Source organism: Phragmites australis, chromosome 1 (assembly GCF_958298935.1).
Source record: "Phragmites australis chromosome 1, lpPhrAust1.1, whole genome shotgun sequence".
In the NCBI taxonomy this organism is placed as follows: Eukaryota; Viridiplantae; Streptophyta; class Magnoliopsida; order Poales; family Poaceae; genus Phragmites; species Phragmites australis.
Genome location: NC_084921.1, coordinates 33,639,847 through 33,663,492, shown reverse-complemented (window position 1 = coordinate 33,663,492; position 23,646 = coordinate 33,639,847). Strand labels below are relative to the sequence as shown.

The 23,646-nt window shown below is 41.6% G+C and overlaps 1 protein-coding gene across 1 annotated transcript; it reads left to right on the top strand.

The window, feature by feature from the left end:
• The first annotated feature begins 2,555 nt into the window (after positions 1-2,555).
• On the top strand, positions 2,556-8,026 carry LOC133916029 (uncharacterized). The gene is made up of 5 exons (XM_062359502.1): positions 2,556-2,719; positions 2,858-4,979; positions 6,458-6,518; positions 6,602-6,825; positions 7,504-8,026. The coding sequence occupies exons 2-5, from the start codon at positions 2,929-2,931 to the stop codon at positions 7,556-7,558; spliced, it is 2,391 nt and encodes a 796-aa protein (XP_062215486.1). The 5' UTR covers positions 2,556-2,719; positions 2,858-2,928; the 3' UTR covers positions 7,559-8,026.
• The last annotated feature ends 15,620 nt before the right edge of the window (positions 8,027-23,646 follow it).

Here is a 23,646-nt window from a genome sequence, read left to right as displayed (position 1 = left end):
GTGGTTTGGTGTCACCTTCGATCACCTCCGCGTCACACTCCGGTCCTTTGTTCTCTAAAGAAGAACGCATGCAGTGATGAACATGAAAGAAATACAAAAATATATACCATAAGATGTATGACAACAAGTTAAAAGTAAAAGATATATGAAAGATTGATGAAGTCTATGATCTAACAAGTTCGGAAACTTTGGCATAATTCGGAAGTTCTGGGTTGAACTCGGAACTTCCAAATGAACCTCTGGGTAGAGGTCCTTGGGTTGCTATTTTTTGAGTGACTCGGAGGTTCCAGATTGAGGTTAGAACCTTCAGATTGAATCGGAATATCCGGGTGTTACTCCAGTCAGAGTTTTAAAATCTTCCTGAGAAAAGAGTCTACCAATCTTACCTTCAGATTGAATCGGAATATCCGGGTGTTACTCCGGTCAGAGTTTTAAAATCTTCCTGAGAAAAGAGTCTACCAATCTTAATTAATCAAGTGTCTTAAAATACAAGTGTATGTCTAACACAGCTTAAAGTTTTTGTTAGAACGCTCTTTGGCATTAATATTCTTAGGGTTCAAGCTTTCATGTAATAACTTAGGATTGAGGAAACGCTGAAATATTTAGCCCATAAATGCTTTGGGCATGTTTGTTTTCCTTGCCCACTAGCCTTACTTGGTAAGCAAACTTTGCTAGCAAAGAAAAACAAATTTGGCTCTCCCTTAAAAATAAGAAAATCATAATCCAGCTTGCTCAAATTCAAACCAAGCAAAAGAACTACCGTATACTCTAACATTGTTAGACAAGGCTAAGCAATGGTGGATAAGGAAATCAAGCATACCCATTTGTAACGGACATGCTGTCAACATTTTAAATCAATTTTGTTCTAGAATGCTTTTGTTAACTGACATGCTGTCAACATTTAAAATTAGTATTGTTCTAGAAGTAAGGGCACGTTTTTTTTAAAAAAATGTTCTCAACTCAGGCACTACCTTATGCTGCTGTAACGTTTCTTTCTAGCATCTTGCATAAAAACTGTGGTACAACTAAAAAAACAATGAATGGCTCACATGCAACCTCCAATCGGACGCATATGGCCTTGGACATGCAGGCTCCCCGTGACAAAGCACATGTGGTCCAAAACATGTTCAAAGTAGACTACCCCACCTACCCGGCGCTGCAAGACCCCCAACTCGCAGTGGGACGAGGATCCTCTGACGTTGCACGCCATCACTGATGCGTGGAGCCGAGCTTACGTGTCAACGATGAAGTTATCGTGATATCGTTGCCAGGGGATCCGGATCCCCCCAACCCACCCTTCCCTAGGTTTCTAGCGCCTGCTCAGTGTCTGTCTACGGTAGGAAGAAGACAGCTACAAGCCTAGAAGAGCCGAAGAGCTATGGATCGAGTATATCAGTAATAGTCCAATTATCAAACTATGGGAAGAGCGAATGTCAACGCTGTTGTAGGATGTGGCGGCGTGATGGTGCCAACAAGAGTGGTGGTAGAGGGCAACATGTCAAGCACATGAGCTGGGCATGACCATGTTCTAGCGAGTCTTGTGACGGGAATGAGCGTGTTTCAATAACTGAAATGAGTGTGGTACATCGGTAGGCGCCAACATCCGCTAAGCCCAAGATAGTTATTCGCTACCTAAATTCTTGGGTGCGATCCGCCACTGATCATGTTGGCTATAGTATATTCAATTGCAGCACTAGTAAGCAATGACATTTGTAACATGACTTGGTTGCAAATTCTGAAATTTTAAGATGAATGCACTAGTCAAAATTAAAGCATCTCCTCCAAGGGAAAGGAAGAGTATATCATGAAGAGAATTTGTGACTTCTCTCCATATTGTACAACGACCTGCGTTTGAAATAAAATTTCTAAGGATAGAATGACATGCATTTGGTAACACAGGTGTTCGGTAAAACTTTTTTAGTATATAAAATTTTACTCGAGAACGGATAGGGTGTCAGAATCTCACTTAGATTTAGCTATCAGATTTGACAATTTTTTTTTTCTGAACACGATGGTCTGAATAACATTGTTCTCGAGTAGGCATCATACAGCTAATAGTCTACTGTATTACTTTAATGGCCAGTCGCTTACACACAATCTGTTCTGAAAGCACTACGCCTTCTTCAGCACAAGTAACACTTCACATGCAAGCCCAGGTCCCTTTCACCAATAACAGATTACACACCGTATTCCCCTTCTCTAAGCAATCCTATTTAATTCCGATTCCGTTGCGATGTTTACGTAAATAATGGATGAATTATATGTTTCTAAGTGCGATGGAAAAGTGATTAGGACTGATTGTTTATGTTTGGTTAATGCTTAAGAAACCGAAGGCGCCACGCCCGGGCCCCGGTAGCTGTACTCCTGTGGCCCACTCCGGCCGCTCGTCTCCAGGTGGGCCCGCGTTTTTGACCCCTCACGTCAGCGTCAAAGCTAGATCGTTCCAAAGGCGGACCACATCCCCACGTAACCCGCCGAGCCCGGGCCCCTCGAGGAATCTATATATCGCAAATAGGTCCCTGGGGAACCTGAGGCTATATAAAAGGTTCTTGCACTTCGCTCCCTCGTCGTCTCCAATAGAACGCACGCTGCCGCTCCCACTCTGCTCCCGTTCTCTCATGGCGGACTCCTCGAGCCGCCCCGCGAAACCCTAATGGAGAGACGGCGGCGCCGCCACGCCCCCGCGCCGTAGCCTCGCCGCAGCGAGCAACGTAGGAAGGTAACCGCCGTCCCCCCTCCCTCCCTCTCCCCACAACAAAACCGACAGATCTTACCCCATTCCCCACCTCCCCCTCAGAACCCCTCTGATCTGTTCCTGCACCGCCCTAACCCCCTACAAATGGCGCAACTCGTGCAGGATAACGCTAGCGCTTGCCGATCCGGGGAGAAAAGTGGGAAGGTCCTTGCCTCGGCAGGGAGTCGCCCGCCATGGGGAGCGATCTGAAGGAGATGAAGTACAGGCGGAGGATTGGGGCGGAGGAGCGCGCGCAATGCAGCGAGCCGAGGGGCGCCGAGTGGGCCGCCCTGCAGCAGGACCCCGTGGAGCTGCTGCGCAAGCTGGACGAGCTGAGGGACCAGATCACGCGCTCCTGCCACGTCGTCGGGCAGCCGCGGGAGCACAGCAGGGTGAGCCACCGCTCTGTCTCCATGATCCCCGAGCACCCTGAGCCGCCGCCTGTGTTGGGGTACCACCGCTCGCGCTATGGTGGGCGGTATGGGCATGGCTTGCCGCCGAGCCCGTACTCTCCGGTGCGTCCTGAGCATGGGGAGAGGTATGTGAGACAGTCGAGTGGGCAATACCGCCAGTATCCTGGGAGGCAGTGGGAGAACCGAGGGATTGGGCCTGGGAGTTACCATCATTATGCTTGCGCATGTCCGCACTGCCTTCATGGACATAGGGCTGCACCGCAAGAGGAGAACATTCCAATGGCGAGGTACTTTGCTGGGCAGCATGAAACCTACCGGTTTGAGAGGTCTCCATCTGTTTCATCAGATTATGATCGGAGGTCTGTGGCATCATCACTGTACTCGCATCGGTCAGTATCGAAGAGGAGGGCAGAGTACTTCAGGAAGAAGGCAGAATATATCTGCCGTCCAGTGGATGGTGCTGCACCCTATGTTGTGTGCAGTTCTTGTTATCAGCTACTGCAGATGCCTATGGAAAAATGCACAGGGAGGAAGCAGAATCGGCTGCAGTGTGGGTCTTGTTGTCAGATAGTTGGTTTGAAAAATGGGGTAGCAAAGGGTATTCCCTTTACACCATCAGCATCCTTATATGTGCCTGAAATGGAGCAAAACTCAGGTGATCAGACAAGACGAGATTCTGCCCATCAACATCACGAAAATTTCAATTCAGTGTTCTATAATTCAAATGAGCATAGCAACATGCAAATCAATTTAGATTTTGCTGATGATAATTCACTTTCTTCTACCATTAGTCACGACAGGACTGACAAAGAATGTGGGTCAAGCAGGAGCATTCAGTCAAAAGCGGATCATCTCTCTTTCTCTCCAAGCAGGTCTGTAGACGTTTGGAGCCCAAAGGATATATTGTGCGAAAGAGATGCAGACTGTAAGGTGGAGCCTTCTGTAGATCGTCCTGTTAGCCCACACTCTCCAGTTTTAGAGGACAAGCTTGTTGATCCATTGTGCAGCCAAGAAAATGATACCAATGGGGAGGACCAAGGGACGACTTATAGATCTGACATAACTTCCAAAGGTGAATATGATGTTAAAGATGATGATGACGATGCTGAGAGCGTTAGTACAGGAGCCAAACAAAAGGAAAGTGAAGATGATAAAGACGCCACTGAAGATGACAGCTCATGCAAAAATTATGAACAGAAAAACAAGGAAGAAAACTGTTGCAACCTTGAAGATGGTAGCAAAATGCACGAGCAGGATAGTGTGAAAGATGATACTGGAAATATCGAAGATGGAAGTGAAAAGTATGAGCATACAAATGAAAAAGATGATGGTGACAGCCCCGAAGGTGAAAACATGAGCAAGAAATACAAGCAAAAGAGCGAAGGAGACAAAAAATGCGTTCTTGGAGCTGAAAGAATTAGCAACTACGATGAAAACAACAGAGAAGATGTCAATACTGCCCTCGAATCCACAAGCAAAAATGAGAGACGCGAGGAATTAAAAATGGACGAAGACGAGGGGAAATTGCAGCAGCCATTTGTTGAAGATGCCAATTCCCTAGAAGAGAGTGGATCATCAGTTAATGAGCGCACAAATTCTGGGTTTTCTCATGGTTCCTCTGAGGCTGGGTTAGATGAAGATCAGTCCTCAACTGGTAAGAGTGGGGATTCTTCATTTTTTGCTGGTTTCTTGAAGAAGGGTTTCAAGGACCTTTCTTTATTTAATCAGTCCATGGACAATGTTAAGGTTTCAATTAATGGTCATCCGATCTCTGAAAGAGCACTTAAGAAGGCAGAGAAGAAAGCGGGTCCTGTGGAGCCTGGTTCATATTGGTAAGTGATTGCTATAGTAGCAGCTATATTGTTTAACAGTTTGCAGTAGTTCTTTTAGTTCGCACTGCATGTACTGTTTATTCTATTGATTATGAACATGGACTAATCCATCTAAGTCATACACATAATCTGGAGGAGCAAAAACCACGGGTCCATGACTTATCTGTTTAGCCAGAAGAAAACCTGGTTTATTGATATAGGTTATGATTAAGTAAGGTTATAGGAAACAGAACAATATCACAAACATTTGATTCTAGAAGACTAGCATGGCCTTTTGAAACTCCCTTCTAAGTTTACAAAATTACAACACATGTTTTGTTTTTAGATCTGTGTGTGGATGCGCCTGACCTTGATCATGTTGTTATTGATAAGTTCATGTGTTTGGAACATATTCTATATTAGATAGGTCCTTTCTTCCCCTATTCCTCTTACTGCTAAGAGGCTCATAACATTGCTGGAAGTCAAATTCCTGTTTGTGCTTCTACTGCCCCATCGGAATGCCTGAAGCAGGATGCAATACATGATATAACTTGCATATTGCTCCTTTTCCCTCCCTATCATTGATTGTGCCAAGCAGCAACGAAGCGAAGGCTTAGCACATCAGTGGCACAAAAGCCTGCTTCCTTTGTCTTTTTGGTGAGGGAACAAAGCCCTGCTTCATGTCACCAATCATGCAATTGTTTTCTTAGATGCAATCTCTACTATTCCTGTTGTTTTCTAATCAATACCTCCTGTAATGTATTCACACTATGAGGGCCCTTTCCATTAATCCATTATTTTCTTTTTGACAAGCTGAAATGATGCTTGCTAAACTTCATCAATGGTGATAAGCATGTAGAAATTCCAGTATATTATGTGCAATTGTGTAAAGTAGACATTAACATATTTATATATTAGGGCCTGTTTGGCAGAGCATCCAGACCAACTCCCATAGTGGAATCAGTGGGAGTTTTGCCAAACGGTAATTGCAGTTTTCAGCTCCCAGAGTGATTCCTTGAAATGAACTAGATATTAGGAGCTAAAAAAACCAACTGCTCCTGATTCACTTTGCCACATAATCACGTCGTCCATAGAGTTCACCTTAGAGAACCACTTTCAGCAATAGAATCACTTCCCTCAGAGAATTTGGATCAGGGAGCTCTACCAAACATGCTCTTATTACTCTCGTGGCTATCATTTCATCAATCTGCTGAGCTCCTTACTTCAACTTGCATCAACAGTTATGCACTTTACCTTTAACTGTTCAATGGACCTTTACCTGCAACATTTTGAATATGCATTTGTAGCTTGACTAGAGCATTATTTTGACATGGATACTGGAAAGGCATTGGTGTAAATTAATCTTAACAATGCATTATCTAGCTGATTAGTTGCTGTATGAGGGAATTTGTTACAGCTCTATGATTAGTTTTCTAGTGGTACTTTTGGGACTTCTTTTTTGAGACAAGATTAACTGCTCTCTTCTGTTCATAATTCAGGTATGACTACCGTGCTGGTTTTTGGGGTATCATGGGCCGAGAATGTATTGGCATTATCCCTGTAAGATGAGTTCTCTCTAAATAAGGCCGGTCTACTGCTTTTAAAAAAATTATGTTCTTATGAATACTTTTGTTGTTTTACAGCCTTATATTAGAGAATTCAATTATCCAATGGCCAAAAATTGTGCCGGTGGGAACACTGGCGTTTTTGTCAATGGCAGAGAACTTCAGCAGAGAGATTTAGATTTGCTTGTAGGAAGAGGACTTCCACGTATATCTGGAAAATCATATTCTGTTGAGATATCTGGAAATATTACTGATGAAGCAACTGGCAAGAAATTACGCAGTCTTGGAAAACTTGCTCCCACGTAAGTTTCTTCACATTTTCTACATGTGCTTTTGCTTTTTAAAAGTTAGTTTTTCCTGTCTTTTGTTAGTATGAAAAAGTTATATCATTGTTTTTTTACATTCAGATTCATTTATTCTACATTCACTAAATTTGTCCGTCGCATAGTAGAGAAGGAGTGAAGCTTCATTATTTCAAAAAAGGAAAAAAAAAAGGAGTATAAGCTTCTTGTGGTCTTGCTTCAAAAGTCCTGATTTCATTTAGCACGAGAATTACCGTAGTTCATGAGAGATGAAACATCTGAAGTCCCAGAAGGTGAGACTTTACATGGCCAGAAATTTGAGCCATGTTCCGCGACAATCAATATGGGACTATTCCAACAAATTATCGAACCCAGTACCACAAGTGATGCTGAATCCACTGTAGACATGCATCTGGCTTGCTTTGGCAATTTAAGCAAGTGGCCTGTTCTTCTTTGAAGCCAATTTCTTATATCTCTGTGTCTGTAGCAATCATCTGCGCACAACCGCAGTCTAGTTCGCTAATTATTGCGTAGTCCAGTGTCGTCAAGCAGTTTGTGCAAATAATTTTCATAGGACCTGGCTCTAGCAATTTAACTCTTAGCACATGCATGTATTTCTTAATTAAATGGCTTCCCATATGGTCACCTACTTACAGTTATCACCTTTTTATTGAATAGGATTGAGAAGTTGAAGCGTGGTTTTGGCATGCACGTCCCTGACGAGTTTAGGTAGCTGGCTTCACTACGGTGTCATTTCTTTGCTAATAATTCTCTTTCAAAGCTGCCCATTGGGAGGCCAAATCAGTGATTTCTACGATTGTGATATTAAATCTGTGATTTCTGCGAACTGTTGGACTGGAGCTTTTTAAGTATCAAGTACTTCAAGCCTTGGTGCGCAGCAGATGGTGGTACTCAAGAAACCAAGAGATCACACGATTTTATGACTTCAACTATCAATAAACTTCCTCCTGCTAAGTTCATTCGATTACTGGAAGCAATGTTTGCAAATATCTTAGTCTACCAGGCGGCTCTAATCTCACTGCTCTGCCTGTATACCCCTCATCTGTGTTATCATCTTGTCGATACATTGCCCCACCAGAGGTCCAGGGAGTATTAGATGTATGAGCAATTATCGGCTTGTAATATATCGGTAGTTGCACCTCTATCTCTAGTGTTATTTTACACCATAAGTATTATTCTATATCTACTGTTCAGTATATATATATATATATATATATATATATATATATATATATATATATATATATATATATATATATATATATATATATATATATATATATATATATATATATATAATCGTAATGACATAACGCAAAACTTATATATATATAGTTTAGTGTTATGTTATTACGATTTTAAAATTAGTATAGTTGTGATTCATAAGATATGTTAGTTAATATAAATATATATAGTTGTAATTTAGGTATTTTTTATAGTCGTAATTATATGATTTTTGTTATGTGATTGTAATTTGTTCATCTCCGTGTTTATTTTTAGTTATGATAAAAAACAGTATAATTATGATTTACAAGATATGTTAGTTACTATAAATATATATAGTCGTAATTATATCATTTTTGTTGATTGAAACTATAGTGTTTTTGGGATGTAACTGATCTGTTAAGATCCTAAAACAGTATAGTTGCAGTAAAAAAATAGGTCAGTTACTTAAAAACCAGTATCATGTTATAACTGTATAACTGTTTTAAAATTTTATTAAAATATAGTCTTCATGGATCTTATTTGTTAAGGGTATTTTTTTTCAACAATATGTTTTAAATAGATCGAAAATCGGATTTGTGTTTCTAGATATCGTATTTTAATGATTCGAATAAAAAAAAAATATTCGTTGTATGTTTGGCTGGATGGAGTTTGATATGTATGTGGCATCAGTGGATTGATTCTCTTAGTTTGTTGACTCATGGAAGGCTTAACTCGCTCAATCAAACTTTTATGGGCATAAGATTAGACTGGTTTGTTGACTCAGATAAAAAATGGAAGCATAATCGGCCGTAGTGATGGCAACATAAGTTTGTTCTGCGTCTCGATGCATATTAGACTTGTCTATGTGCAAAATTGCAACTATATATATATATATATATATATATATATATATAATATAATATAATATAAAATGTATGTGTATATGCGTAAAATTGTAACCACTCCTAGCAAAGCTTTCCTTATATATATATATATAAGTGTGTGTGTGGCTCCACGGACTGAGCGTGCTCTCATCCATCGACCTCGTGGGCTCACTGGAGACCGAGCAGTGATTACAACCAGTTGTAATTTTGCACATAGAAGAGTTAGAACTATAAGCATACGGTGATTGCAACTACATATTGTAATTATAGGTATAGAGCACGGTCTCACCAACCGACCTTGCAGGTCTACCGGATTATCGAGGATGTGTCCACCTTGTGAGTAGTCATTGTAAACAGTTACAATTACGTGAATAGGGGAGTTACAACCTATAGTATGTAGTGATTATAACTATTAGTTGTAAATATAAATATAAAGTGGTTACAAGTATATGTATACTGTATTATTTAGCACGTTGTAATCGGCAATGTTACAGTTGTATTATTCTGCATGTTGTAACTAGATTGTGTATTATGTTGCAACTATAATGTTTAGCATGTTGTAACTGAGTATCTGCCATATTGTAACTAGTTCACACTAAAAAATACCTATTATAACTAGAGTTTCTACTATGTTGTAACTAGAGTATCTATCATGTTATAATTAGAGTGTCTACCATGTTGTAACGGTAGTATTCACTATATTGTAACTAGAATATTTGCTATATTATAACTAGAGTGTCTACCATACTGTAATTAGTACTCACTCGATAATACATATCATAACTAGAATGTTTATTATATTGTAACTCTGCTGTTTCTTAATTACAACTATAAATCAAGTTATAACTACAGTATAGCACAAGATGGACTCGGTCGGGCACACGAATGTAAAGTCGGCTCGATCAGGAGCACGTGGGAGGGAGGAATGCTCGGTTGGGGGCGCACGGCAGGGAGAAGGCTTAGCTGGGGTGCACGTGAGAAAGGAAGTATGGTTTGGTCGGCCGGCCAGTGGAGAGCCGATGTCTGTTCTGTACGTATGCGCAGAATAGACTCGTTGTACAGTGTATATAGATGTGTGTAAATATTTACTCTTATTCTTGAATCACCTCTTGACGGTATGATTACGTGCAGAACAGAATAAGAATCACCTCTTGACAGTATGATTTCGCGCAGAACAGACTCGCTGTATAGTGTAATGTGTGTGTACATATTTACTCTTGATTCTTGAATCACCTCTTGACGGTACGACGGCTTTCGGCTCCCCTCTCCGTTCATTTGAAGCGTGAAAGCTCCTGGGTATACTGTATATACAGCTGTAATTTTGATGCCTACCCAAGTATCAAGACCCCGGGCATGGCTGAAGTTGCACAGGTACAAAGTGTACCCCAGTTCCTATTGTATTAACTTGCTTCGCATGGATGTTTGTCCCTTGCAGTTATGCATGAAGTTTCTGGCTCATCAACATCCTGAAACTGTAGTCGTGAGCCGCTGGAACCAGTTTATTGAGAGCACATGTTTTCTTCACAAGTACCTGACATTTCCTGTCGACAACAATTCAATTATGCAAGAACACTGGTGAGTGATGACAGGCAACGCGCATGCCAGACCATAATTGACGCTTCCGGTTTGGATGTGGACCCATCTGCTGCTTCTTTTACTGATTGAATTGAGCCGGATGAATCTTTCTAACTATGCTGAGAAGCCTTTCTCCCCCTTAGTGCCTCCAAATATCGCTGTCATTCTAGTGAAGCGACCAGCGTTTCTGCAAGGAGCTTCGTTGCCGGGCCAGGTAGTCGCGTCGCCGGCTTCGTGCAGAATTTTTTATTTTCTAATTTGGTAGAAGTAGATACTTGTTAAAAAATTATAAAAATAGATTCCAACCGCTCGTTTAGTGGATAAGATTTAAATATTGCCCGCTGAAGAGATGATAAATAGTATGATTGTCTAGGTGGCTGTGCATAGATTCATTCTGCCCTCTGGATGGTTGAGAAATATTTTTCTCTCACTCAGAGGGTGACGAGGAATACCACTTTCTCTAGAGAGAAGGGTGTTTCTTTAATGAAAATTTGCATTTCTCATCTTAAAGATAGAAAATTTTTATATAAGACAAGGTTGCTATTTTTAAAAAAATTACTAATTAAAAAATAGACAAAACAGATACAAAATTAGTGACGGATTGTAATATGACCCGTCACTTATGTTAAAAGTGATAGGTCATAGTTGTGACCTATTACTTATAACTCTTCATCAGTAACGGGTCAAGTTGTAACCCGTCACTTATTACTTATGACTCTTCATTAGTGACGGATCATGTTAGACTAGTCATTAGTGACATGTCAAATTCTCATCAGTGACGAGTCATCCAAGAGAGTCATTAGTGATGGGTCAAGTTTTGACCGTAACTAACGACAAATTTTGACCTATGAGAACAGATGAAAGAATCTTAATTAGTCAATCATTAGATGTATTAGCGAACCAGTTTGATAAAATATTAGATGTATTAGCCTATCAACTCTTCAGTTTTTTTACGTAGTTGTGACATGTCTAATATATCCTTCATAATGTATCAATTATAAATCTAGCTAGTATTAATTAAAAATAATAACTATATAATTTCTTGTATCTAATAGTAAAATTTGCATTGATTTGCAAACCATAATGTAGTAAAATGGTAAAAACAAATATCATTTTTCTAAAGCAATTTGATTTATAGTAGTGTATTCACAAATATTTTTATATTTATTTTATTTTTCTCTTATTTTTTCTCACCTAACAAACATTAAAATAGGAATTATTGTATATTTTTGCTCAAGTTTGATGTAAGAGATGATAGCTATAGACACAAACACGTGTTTTGAAAATGGTGCAGAAACTTTCAGGGACGAGAACTCAATCTTCTAAGCCGTTTTTTGTGTCGAAAAATTTGCCAAACCTGACAAGGTAAAGGGAAACAGTTGTAACTGTTTTGTAGATGTCCATAGAATAAAAAAAAAATCAAAATCAGAGTTTGTATGTAAAAGTTATACCCGCTTAACCAAAGAAACTCCGGATCAATTGGTTTGTGTATCTATTGTACAAAGCTAAAAAATGATGGGTCATAACTGTGACCCGTCACTATGACCTTCGGCAAAAAAGTTAAAAGGATAAAATATCGTGCTCCCTTCAGAACGCAAGTGAGGGTGAAGTGGTAAGGCGGAGACGCGTGCGAGGGTAGGTTGTGAGTTTGATTCCTACGGTATGCATATTATGAAAACAGCTTGAAAAATAACAAGGGACACACAACGAGTGGTGATGCCTCTGAGTTGGGTTAGCTCAGGTGAATTTTTTTTTTATCCAAAAAGCATGAAAACCGTTTATCAGTTATAAGTGACGGGTCATAACTGTAATCTGTCACTTATAACTTGTAATAAGTGACATGTCACAGTTATGACCTGTCACTTATAAAGGTTATAAGTGACAGGTTAAATTTTGACTCGTCACCAATAATCTCATTGGTGATGGGTCCTTACCTGTTACTTATAATAGGTCATTAATGATGCATTTGGGGTGATAGGTGCAGGACCTGTCACCTATAGCAATTATGCTCCATCACTTTTGAGTTTTTTTTTTCACGTAGTGAATTTGTGTAGAAGAGTAGAACCCCATATTAGTTTTAATGATAGATAGATATGGGTACAAAACGTTTAGAGTTAATACAAAGACTATGTTACATAATTTAGGACAATAGATTGTCTCTTTTCTAGTTTTCTGAGAGCTGGATTTTTCTAAATCTCACCCTCTCGACGGCCAATCCACTTGTTGGACCCACTAGGTGCATGACTCCCTCCTCTCGTCCACTAAGAGGGATGCTTTTATAAATCTCGTCCTCTTAGTGGGCAATTTATTTTTTGGCCTTGATGGCGGCTGTATAAGCCATGGTGACAGGTTAGGTAGCCTATCCTCATTCTCTGGTTGGCGATGATATTGATTGCTCTTTTAGAGAGTGAGAAATAGATCTTGTCGTCTGAGAGGAGGATTATTATAAATCTTGTGCACTTAAGGAGTGAGGTTTATTTTTTATCCTCTCAAAGGATGACATACGTCAATTTTTACAATTTTTCTAAACAAATGTTAATTTTTGCCAAATTAGAAAATAAAAAATATAAAAATAAAATTGGTCTTTCCGCGCAGGTCCAGTGCAGATGTGCAATCCGCCTTGTGACATCTCGACAGGTCATGGTAAGTGAGATGCAATAGATCGAGTGAGTTGCATCGCCGTGTTTAAAAAAAGAAAGGTTATCGGCTGGAACCATGGTATCGCCGTTTTTTCCACGGCTGCGCTATCAGGAGCATGCACGGAGTGCGGATAGACTCGAAATCGTTCGTTTTGTCACCTGCAAGTAGTGCATTCAGATATGCTGTTCCAGAATTCCAGTACACTGCACTACTTACCATAGTTATACGCCGAATTCTACGGGCAGGGTCAAATCCAGTGGAAAATTGCGGCCCAATGTCACTTTGTAGGGATTCCACTTGGCATGTTCATCTTATCTTTTGTCTAAAAGTTGTCGATCCACAAACAAAGTTGTGTGGATATTTCTACGGATGAATCAGCATCAGAATGTAGCGTGCAACCTGAAGTTTCGAATTTAAATGTTTCCTGTCTATTAAGAAGCAGGGAAAGTGCATCATTTGTTGTGGCCAAGCTCTTTTGATATTTTAAGGTTTAAAAACGAATTTTCTATCTGCTGGACAACTTTATGATATTATGAATCACTAGTTTATCTTTATTACGTTTAGAAACATATTAGATTCATTATAGTATTTTTTTTTGTGAGGGATTTTATTACGTTTAGAAACACATTACGATCTTCGAGCACGGCATTTATCTTTTATTATGTTTAAAACACATCGCTAGCTTAACTCTTATTATGTTTAGAAACATATTTAGAGAGATTTTATTAATTACACATGAGACACATTACATTTTCGAGCACGACGTGCTCAATACATGAAAGAGTTCTATAGTTCCAGCCAACCCGACACGCTTGCTAGTCCTTAGCATGCTTTGCTAGCTCATGTGCTACTCTGTTTTGATCTCCCTGTCTCAACCATTTTCACCTTGCTCAACAACACCATAAGATTCTTAGCATCGTAAATCAGGGACGCCAACTGAGATCTATCAAATTCCGTCGATGCCTGCCCCTAATAAAGGAGACGCAATCTGAATCAAGTGAAGTTGGTACCTGGAACCATTTTCAGGCTAGAGACAAGACTCAGTAATATGGTGATTTTCGACGATATGTGAATCGTCGATCTTACAAATACGTACAAGATATAGGGAATATTTCTTGTAGCCAAATCACACATTGAAAACACAAAGATTTAGATATGTTCAGATCTCCCGAAGGATAATAGCCCTACATCATGTGGTTTTGTATTAATCTTTAAGAAGAGGTCTTGGCTAGTCTAGATGAATCTAAACCTAGTCAAAGGCTCCTTATGCATAGTCTCGACAAGATATTGATGTAGATCATGTAGACAGAAGGCTATAGGGGTTGACGCTCTGCAGGCTTGAGGCTTGTATGTTAGGTTTCAATGGACTTGTCCTCCGTAGGGTTCTCTGGCTCCGTATATATAAGGGTTGTATATAGCTCATAGACTCCTTTCTATGTAGTAGTCTATTATTTTTAGAGATAAACTTTTATATTTGTGAGATACCCTGATACCTGCAAGTAGTTTTCATACATCTAGAGATTCTTTTTCTAGGTTCGAACATATGCACAGAGAATACATGAAACAATATGGGATCGGGATACATATAGGATATTGATATACAATAGTTTTATACCACCCATCGTCAAGCCCCCCATCAGTACGTGAAATTAAACTTTGATGGATAAAAAACTTAGTGCAACAAAGAGAGAAATTTCAATGGAATGCATCTTCGAGAAGTGATTCAGATCCCCAGATAAGATGATACATACAACCAAGATCTAGGAGTTCTCGGGTCATCTAGTCGGGATTCCTAATACTTATAAGTACTCATGCGAGCCCCTGAGCAAGTATTCCATCTGATTAGTAATTCCGAGTCATCCTAAAGATATCATCCCATCCTTTTGAAAGGATGAGGAGAAAAGACTCATTGCTGACTGGGTTTGAATTTTGAGCTGTCACAACAGAGATTATGTGGTGGTGAAAAGAATCTTTACATAGCAAAGGATTATGATGACATTTGGAAACTGTGCACATCTGACGGCGTAGTGCGCCGGTCTCTCTAGGATACTGTTCCAACTACTCCTGCATGCGTCGAAAGAGATTCTGAGCATTAAATATGATGAGATGTTAGCATAAGAGATCGTGGCTCCAAGTTGTACTCGAAACCATTACTATGCTAGTCAGAGAACCATTCAGAGCCTCTCTGCTCTTGTATAAAAGGAAACCGAGACAGTCCATACGATGTTTACTTCCTCTGTCATCATTTTCCTCGAGCCACCTTCTCTCTTGCCTCTTTCTTTACGCTTGCAACCGCCAAAAAACCCTAGCCTCACCATTCGCATCCTCCAGGTATTATGGTCTGCAAGAAGATCGACAAGGCAGAGAGTTCCACCACCGGCGCCGCTAAGGCTGCAATCCCGCTGTGGGCGGTGTCAGAGGTTTCAGAGGAGGTCCTGGTTCGGCTGGAGCGTGATGAGATCATCTCTTCGCATGCCTTGATCGCCTGTGTAATGGCGGAGGGTCAAGAGATCCCCAATCCAGACACTACCTGGACTGTTGTATTTCTTGATTTCTTCCGTTGTGGCTTTCGTTTCCCCCCTTCTAGCTTTTTCCTTTATGTTCTCAGCTTTTACCGCATCAAGCTCAACCATCTCAACCTGAACTCCATCATCGTGCTTAGTGTCTTCACACACCTCTGTGAGGCCTACCTGGGCATGCGCCCCTCGGTCGACCTCTTTCAGTACTTCTATGTCTTGAAGAGGTTCTCGGGTAGGGTCACCAGTGGTGCCGGATTCTGCCTCCACGACAAGAAATCGGTGGAGTAGATCGTCTTCTCCACCAAGAGCTCCTAGTCAGGGCGGCATAAAAGGTTGTTCTACTTCCAGCCACCCCACCCGGAATCAAGTACCGAGGACTCGCACCGCTCATAAGGCCGATGTGGACGGAAGTGCTGAAGACCACTGCTGCCACTCGGACCCTCATCGTCAAGATTCGGGATCTGAAGGAGCAGGGACTGATAGCTTGGGATGTCGCTGGGGATTTCATCAAGTGCCGCCTGTGTCCTCTGAAGTCGAGGATTTTTGGCGCTTGGGAGTTCACAGCTGGAGAGGACCTAGCCCAAGAAGGTGAGACATGTCTCTCAAGAGTTTACCACCTATCCAATTAGTTATTGGGGGTACTAAGGGCATATGTCTTACGAGTTGTTCTTATCTGCAGATCTCTCCTTGGAGGAGGTAGAGCAGAAGACCAAGTTCCTCTTAGAAACGACTCCCGAGCCCAACCGTGAGAGCATCCCAATCCCAATCATAGAGATGGAGGCCGGTGATAGGGCCGAGATCTTGTCGGTAAGCCTCGTGAACCTTTTTTCTCTTCTTATTTTTTCTGATTAGTTCTGATCCAAGGTAGTGGTCGGCACAAATCATGAAGCGACTGGGATGCAGGTGGCCCGATACGTAGGTCGAGAACGCATGCGCACAAGGCGAGGACTCGTATGAGGTTGAAGTTGTGACAAGCGCGGACCCAGGAGGAAGTGAAGGCACCACAACTGCGTTGCTGGCATCATCCTCCATCAGCGACGACATGCCATAGGAAGATGCAGGCCTGACACACGATGGCTCACCGGCTCACCGGTCAGCAACCCGGTGGTGCTGCCAGCTTTGACTCCAACCCCGTGCCTTCGACCCTGACTCTAGCCCCAATGGTTCCGTCCCCTCAATCCGCACCCCATGTGAGTTCAGACATCTTGCCAAACCCCTATAGCTATGACAATCGATTAATCTAACGTACGAGTAGATACCGGACCAGGATCGTAGAAAGACAATCGTTGGCGTGGGCTCTTTGGCCGTCGTGACCTCATCCGCGCTAGAAATTGCAGTCGAGATGGACACCCCTTAGAATATGTCCAAGAGAGCGGGTGTGAGGAACCATCCAAATTGTATTCTAATTAATTATTAAGTCGATCATTTATGTAATCATCTACCATGATTAAACAGAATCCGATCCTAATAGTCCCGGCATGTATTTTATGTCCAAGATTGGAACACACACCTTTCCAACATGTTTCATCACGCCAAGGCATAATAAAGAGTGAGCAATGATAATATATTACAAGTTTTTTTCAGTTATTACAGTTTTTCATCCATTTACGGAAAATGTACGCTAGGAGGAAAAAAGCACCACTTCACCTCCTAGCCGCTTAGAGACACTACGCAATGGAATATAAAGTTTAGTACAACAAAAGATAGGTGGGGCCTTTTGCCCAGAGGCACCACCCCAAAATGACATCACTCGAGTAGATTGCACTACTCTCACCGGTCACTAACATCGGCGGGCGTGAAGTAACCGAAGACTAATTCTTCCTCACATGCAAAACTCATCAAAAGCAAACGTGAGTATGAAGGTACTCGCAAGACTTAATCCATAAGGGTACATATAATAACCCGACTCCAAGGATAATGCATATGTATGAATTAGCAACGAAACAACCATAAGGTTAAGTAAAGTTATATGCAAAAGTGGAATTCGACTCAATATGTGAGCATCTATACTTAACCAACTGTACCCTTCTATCTTGTGATCAACAACAAAACATACCGACAACTTGAACATCTCAACTCTACTTCAACCATCACCACATCCCGATATATCAAACCATCCCAACATCGGAACTCTATGACTGATGCAAATGGACAGAAGCATGCTCATAACTGAGAGCGCGGTAATTCGAATTGTTCTTACACCCTGCAGGGGTATATCTTTACCCACATAACTCGGGTCCATCCTCTTGGCCTCTGAGACAACCTTTCTCATACCCGAAACTATCCACTTGCACATGCCTCTATGGCATCAGGGTTATTGTGAGCGTGTCCCGGACACCTCTGGCTCCCCTCCACCTTGCTTCTCCTCATTCTTTTTTTTCTCTTACATGTCATAGGGCCGCAAGGCAAGCGTCAGCACGGCGTACGATAATCAGCTCATTTGTCCATTATCTGAATATGTGGTAGTACGAAAGGTGCTAAAGTCAACTGCAAAAACGGTTCGTGCTTAATTGACTCAGGTAGGCCTATTGCGTCCGAGACTCCGTTCTCGAGACATACCTATCGCTTGCCCAAATCTCGTCTCATCCTCACGATCTCATTCATCGCAACATCATTTTTACCTTTGTGAACATCAACAAACCCTAAGCTCACGAATGATGGCCAAACCATTGCTCGACTTCTACCGAGGTCATGCATTGTTAAGCATCTCGGATAACTTTTAAGTTAGACAACAACAGTGTTATACCAAGGCTACAAGGATAGGGATCATCAAAAAATCAAGGTAAAAGTAATGCATCGATATAGGTTCTACCCACATACTCGACACATACTCGCTAACATGCATAACATACCTAAGTGATAATTTATCAATTTAGACTTCACATGATCCAAATTATAAGGTAAAACATGCTTAGATGCTTGCCTGGTTGTTCCAGCACTTCGATCACGAACGAACCCGGTTCGGAGTCAACCTTGATTGCTTGAACCATTGGTGAGTCATTCTCTAAACAATTCAAGAATGCATCGCATAAACAAATGAACGACAAAAAAGTATGCTTATGATGCATGCTTGTGAACAACATTACAAGCGCCGCCGGGTTTTGAAAACATTTGCAAAATAATGCTAAACAATTTGGGTTAGAAAAGGTCCGAACCTCGGATAAGACGACCTAAGTTCAAAGGGGTGCTGAGCAGCTGGTGGTCAGACCGTGCCAGACGGCGATTATACCGTCAGGTTGCAGAGAAGAAAAAATGGTACTGAGTGAGTCTGGCGGTTAGACCGGATGTCTGGCGGCCAGACCATGGCTGCCGGTCAGACCGGCCCTAATAGCGGTCTGACTCCTGACTGTGGAGTTCGACTGATATTTTGAACCGGTTTAGCCTCAACTGGCGGTTAGACTAGCCCTAACGGCTGTCAGATCGCTAGGCCCTACCGATGCCACCTCGCTGAGGTCACCGGCGAAGGCTCTAACATTGCCTTCAACCTCAAAGGATAACAAAACGCTCTAGGAGACTAGGGGAGTGTTTCTGGGATGGTTAGAAAAGGTCTGAACCTCGGATAAGATGACCTAAGTTCAAATGTGTCACACCCGGTTTTAACGGCCAAAACCAGATGCGGCTTATGTGTGCCCAGGATGTTCAACACACATAAGGATGTCACAGGTGAAGTAACAAAAGCAATACTTTTATTAAATAAAAGTTAAACTCTTACAGCAATTGACATATATTGTCTCTTATGAAGATATCTGCAGCGGAACAGAAGCACTGGTGCCCAACAACACCGCAGGCAATTGACCGGGAGACACGCGCCTAGAACGTCACAACTTCGTCTTGATAGTCTTCAACATCTTCACTCACTGAGCAGCAGCATACATGTCGCATGGTATAGGGAAAATAGCAAGTGTGAGCACATAGAGAACTCAGCAAGTGGGGGAAAGTAATGATATGCAGGCTTATATCAAGAATAGGCTAACAAATGATATTTTTGCGTAAATGCGAGTAATAAAAACATATTTGGACTCAAAAATATTAAGGAATTATTAAGTGAATGTAACCCATACAGTCCAACACCTAGCATACAAGGCTCCCCATCCTGCATAGTATAACCATCTAGTACTCCCTGTAATATAACCAAAACCGTCTAGTACTCCCTGTACTATAACCAAAACCATCTAGTACTCCCTGTACCAGAACCATAATCACAACTATCTAGTACTCCCTGTACCAGAACCAGAACCATAACCATAACCAAACCCACTAATCATATGAGGATCCAAGTCTCTCATATCCGTGAGCACAGCTGTTATAACAGTTTTACACTCTGCAGAGGTTGTCCAGCTTTCCCCACGAGTCAGTGAATTCCATGTTGCCATGTTCGCGAAACACTTAACACATGCCAGTGGTGTGTCGCCAAGAATCACTGTATGACATTTGCCACCAACCAGAGACTAATCCAGTATGTGTCTGCCCACTAGGTTTCACCGCCAGGCTTTACGCAAGCAAAGCTCCTACCCAAAAGTCCCATTTTGTGCTGACCCAACACACACTAGATAGACTCTAATCAGTATGTCATGCCTTACCCATATCAGTCTCGTGGTTGGTACGTTACTTCTTGGGTTGTCGCTCCACGAACCGGTCCTTACTTAGGTTACTTGAGCAAACACTAAACCAACATCATAACCATGACAACCATCAAAACCACTTTGCTCAAGGCCTAAGGTTCCATGTTGCTAAACAATTAACCATCAATGTTGTATATGTTCAGTAGTCAAGATTATGACACTTATCAACATCCCAAAAGCATGGCTAAGCAATCTACCCATAAAAGACACCTAACCATAAACCAACTAGGTTCCAAGAGATGATATGGGAAAATCTAGGGAAAACCCTAACATAGGTGACTACCCATCATATTGACAGACATTGCATGCAGTTTTGTAAAACAAAACATTTAAAAATATAGGTTCAATATGATCAAGGACACTTGCCTTTTTCCCAATGCTGCTCAGTGTTGTCGAAATCTTGTTCTTGAAGTCCCTCGAACTGCTCCGAAACGTTATCAACTAATTGCGAGAATTACCGACAAATAACACAAAGGAAACACTAAGAACAACAAACCAAACATCATTAAAACACTTTAAAAACACTATGGTTGGATAGGGAAGATTTTAGAAATATTTAGACGCAAGAATCGCCTAAATCGGAGTTAAGATGAAAAGAGAACAACTTTCGGGAGATGGATTAGACTGAAAAGGAAATGTTGGTTTTTGGGAACTATCTACCTATGGGAAAGGCTTTATCGCACAATCACTGTGTCAGACTTGACAATATTATTGCGCAAGATTCAAGAAGTGTAGGGAAGACTAGACTTCGCTGACTAGGCTAAGGAGAATGATGTGGCACTGACTTGGTATGCTATGCAAGTATCATCTTGGATTAAAGAAAGGATACGCGGAGATCTAGCATCGACCACCTATGATGGATTAAAAAGGCCGAAAGTTACGCTTCTATGTTAAGGATACTATTGGTGACTCTCTGTAGCGGTGGTGATTCGGGTTTCGTCGAAGATGGCGATCGGGCATGTGGCCACAAACATCGATGTCGGCTTCAGTGGTGTTTCAGTGAAACGAGGGAAGCATGGCGTAGAACGTGGAAAGACTAACTCAGCGGTATGGTTGGTTTTGGAAGGGGTCATTCGAGGTAGCGGCAAAACAGCGATGACTGCTTCTAGGTTTGGTGGTGATCGCGAACAAATGCAGGAATAAAGACGCTCGCGTTCCAGGAGATTGGCTATGAAATTTATGAAACCGTTTGAACAAAGATGTTCATATAACCCAGGAACACAATGCTATGTCATAGTTTTTGGTAGATCATCCACTGAGAGGAAGAACGATCAGCATAGATGAAACGGGTCTCGCGGTTGTTCGCGATGGTGACGACCGTGGCGGCGTAGATCGGGCTTTGGTCGGGGCTAGGGCTTGGCTAGGGACTTAGTATGATGCTAAAATAGTAGCAAGGGAGGAGAAGAAGAGATCCTCACCTTGCTTTGATGGTCGAGGAAGAAGAATTCGCGGAGAAGACGACGTAGCGCATCACAGGCGGCGGCGGCGGCTCCGGTGACGCACGGGCAGGGCAGCAGCGACTTCTAGGGCTTGGTGGCATGGAATAGAGTTAGGAGAGGGCATGCAACTCATATATATAGAGCTAGGGGAGGCTGGTTGAGGTGGAGTCCAAACCAAACACGAATCGGATTCGAGTTCGAGTCGGTTACGATTTTCTTTTTCGCAGCTCTGTATTCCGAGGATCATATCTCTATCGTCCGGACTCCAAATTGGACGTTTCTTGATTCTAAATTGTAGTACTAAAAAAGATCCAAAACTTTGGTAGTCATTGGAACTTCTGAAAACGTCAGCTTGATTTCAAAAAATGCGTCACAAGATAAACTGTTTGAACTCGGACTTCTCTGCGCAGCACTGATTTCGGGGGCCATAACTCCTAACTCCATTATACAAAAGAGGACTTCCATAGGTTCAAATCGAAGCCATCGACGAGATCTACAACTTTGTTATTATCAAGATTTGCATTTGAGGTCATTTTGAACTTCAAAACATCATGAGAAGATGAGTCTGTCCAGGACTCCGCGAAAATTTACAGATTTCGTGGATACTTTGTTGGGCCATCTAGATGACTTGGCTAAGGCTTTGGATTTGAGCAAAATTGAGCCCAAAGACATTTTAGATATATCTAGGGTTTAGAAAAGAAACTTTTGCAGAGAAATTTGAATAGGATTTGAATTTGAATTGAACTTGGAGTGAATTTGAGAGAAACCAAAAGATAAGGTTGAACAAAAATAGGAGTAGATAAGGAATTTGAATTTGAATTTAGGTAGAATTTGAGAAAGATGAGAGATTGACTTTAAACAAGAATTTGGATAAGATTTGAATTGAACTAGAGAAAGATCAGGTATGATCAAGGATTGAATAGATGATGAATTTAAAGATTTTGAATTCCAACCATTAAGATCCTTAACTTATTCACTACTGAGTTTTGCAAAAACCTTTTCAAAATCTTTTTCACTCAAAACACCAAAGAGAAAGAAAATAAAAAGAACTCTAATGCATTTACCTAGATCCTAACAAAACTCAGCATGCAATGCACACAAAATAATAACCTATATTGATTGATTGATTAAGAAAATAGGTTTTAATCCTATACAACTGGTGAAGCTATTCAATAATCTTGGAAAATTTTAGAAATTTGAGAAATCTGAAAAATAGGGTGTTACAAAATGGGTGCTGAGCAGCTGGTGGTCAAACTGGGCCAGGGGCAGTCAGACCATCAGGTTGCAGAGAAGAAAAATAGTACTTTGTGAGTCTGGCAGTTAGACCAGATGTGTGGCGATCAGACCATGGCTAGTGGTCAGAGCCCTAATGGTGGTCTGACTCTTGACTGTGGAGTTCAACTAATATTTTGAACCGACTTAGCCTTAAATGGTGATTAGACTGGCCCTAATGGCGGTCAGACCGCTAGGCCCTGCCGGCGCCACCTTGACGAGGTTACCAGTGAAAGCTCTGATGTTTCCTTAGACCTCGAAGGGTACCAAAATGCTCTAGGAGACTAGGGGAGTATTTCTAGCATGGTTTGGACAACATGCAACGGGCCAAACTCAAAAAACTCCATAAATGAGATCTAGAACTCGGGTTTAACTCGGGTTTCTCAGTTCAAACCAAAATGGCGATTGGTTAGAGCTTGGAATCAGTGGAAAAATGGTAGGGGGAGGCTTACCTCGACATAGGGAATCTTTCTATTGGATTGGCTTGCTTCGGGGAGCCTCTGATTTGTGGATTAAGCTCCGGGGAGGTGATTGAGCTCGAGTTGGAAGAACTCGTGTGGAAATGTCTCCAGCGATGAGGAAGAGGAGGAGCTCGGGGATGCCTTCAGGAAGCTCAAGGGAGTTTCCTCCCTTGATCTCCAGC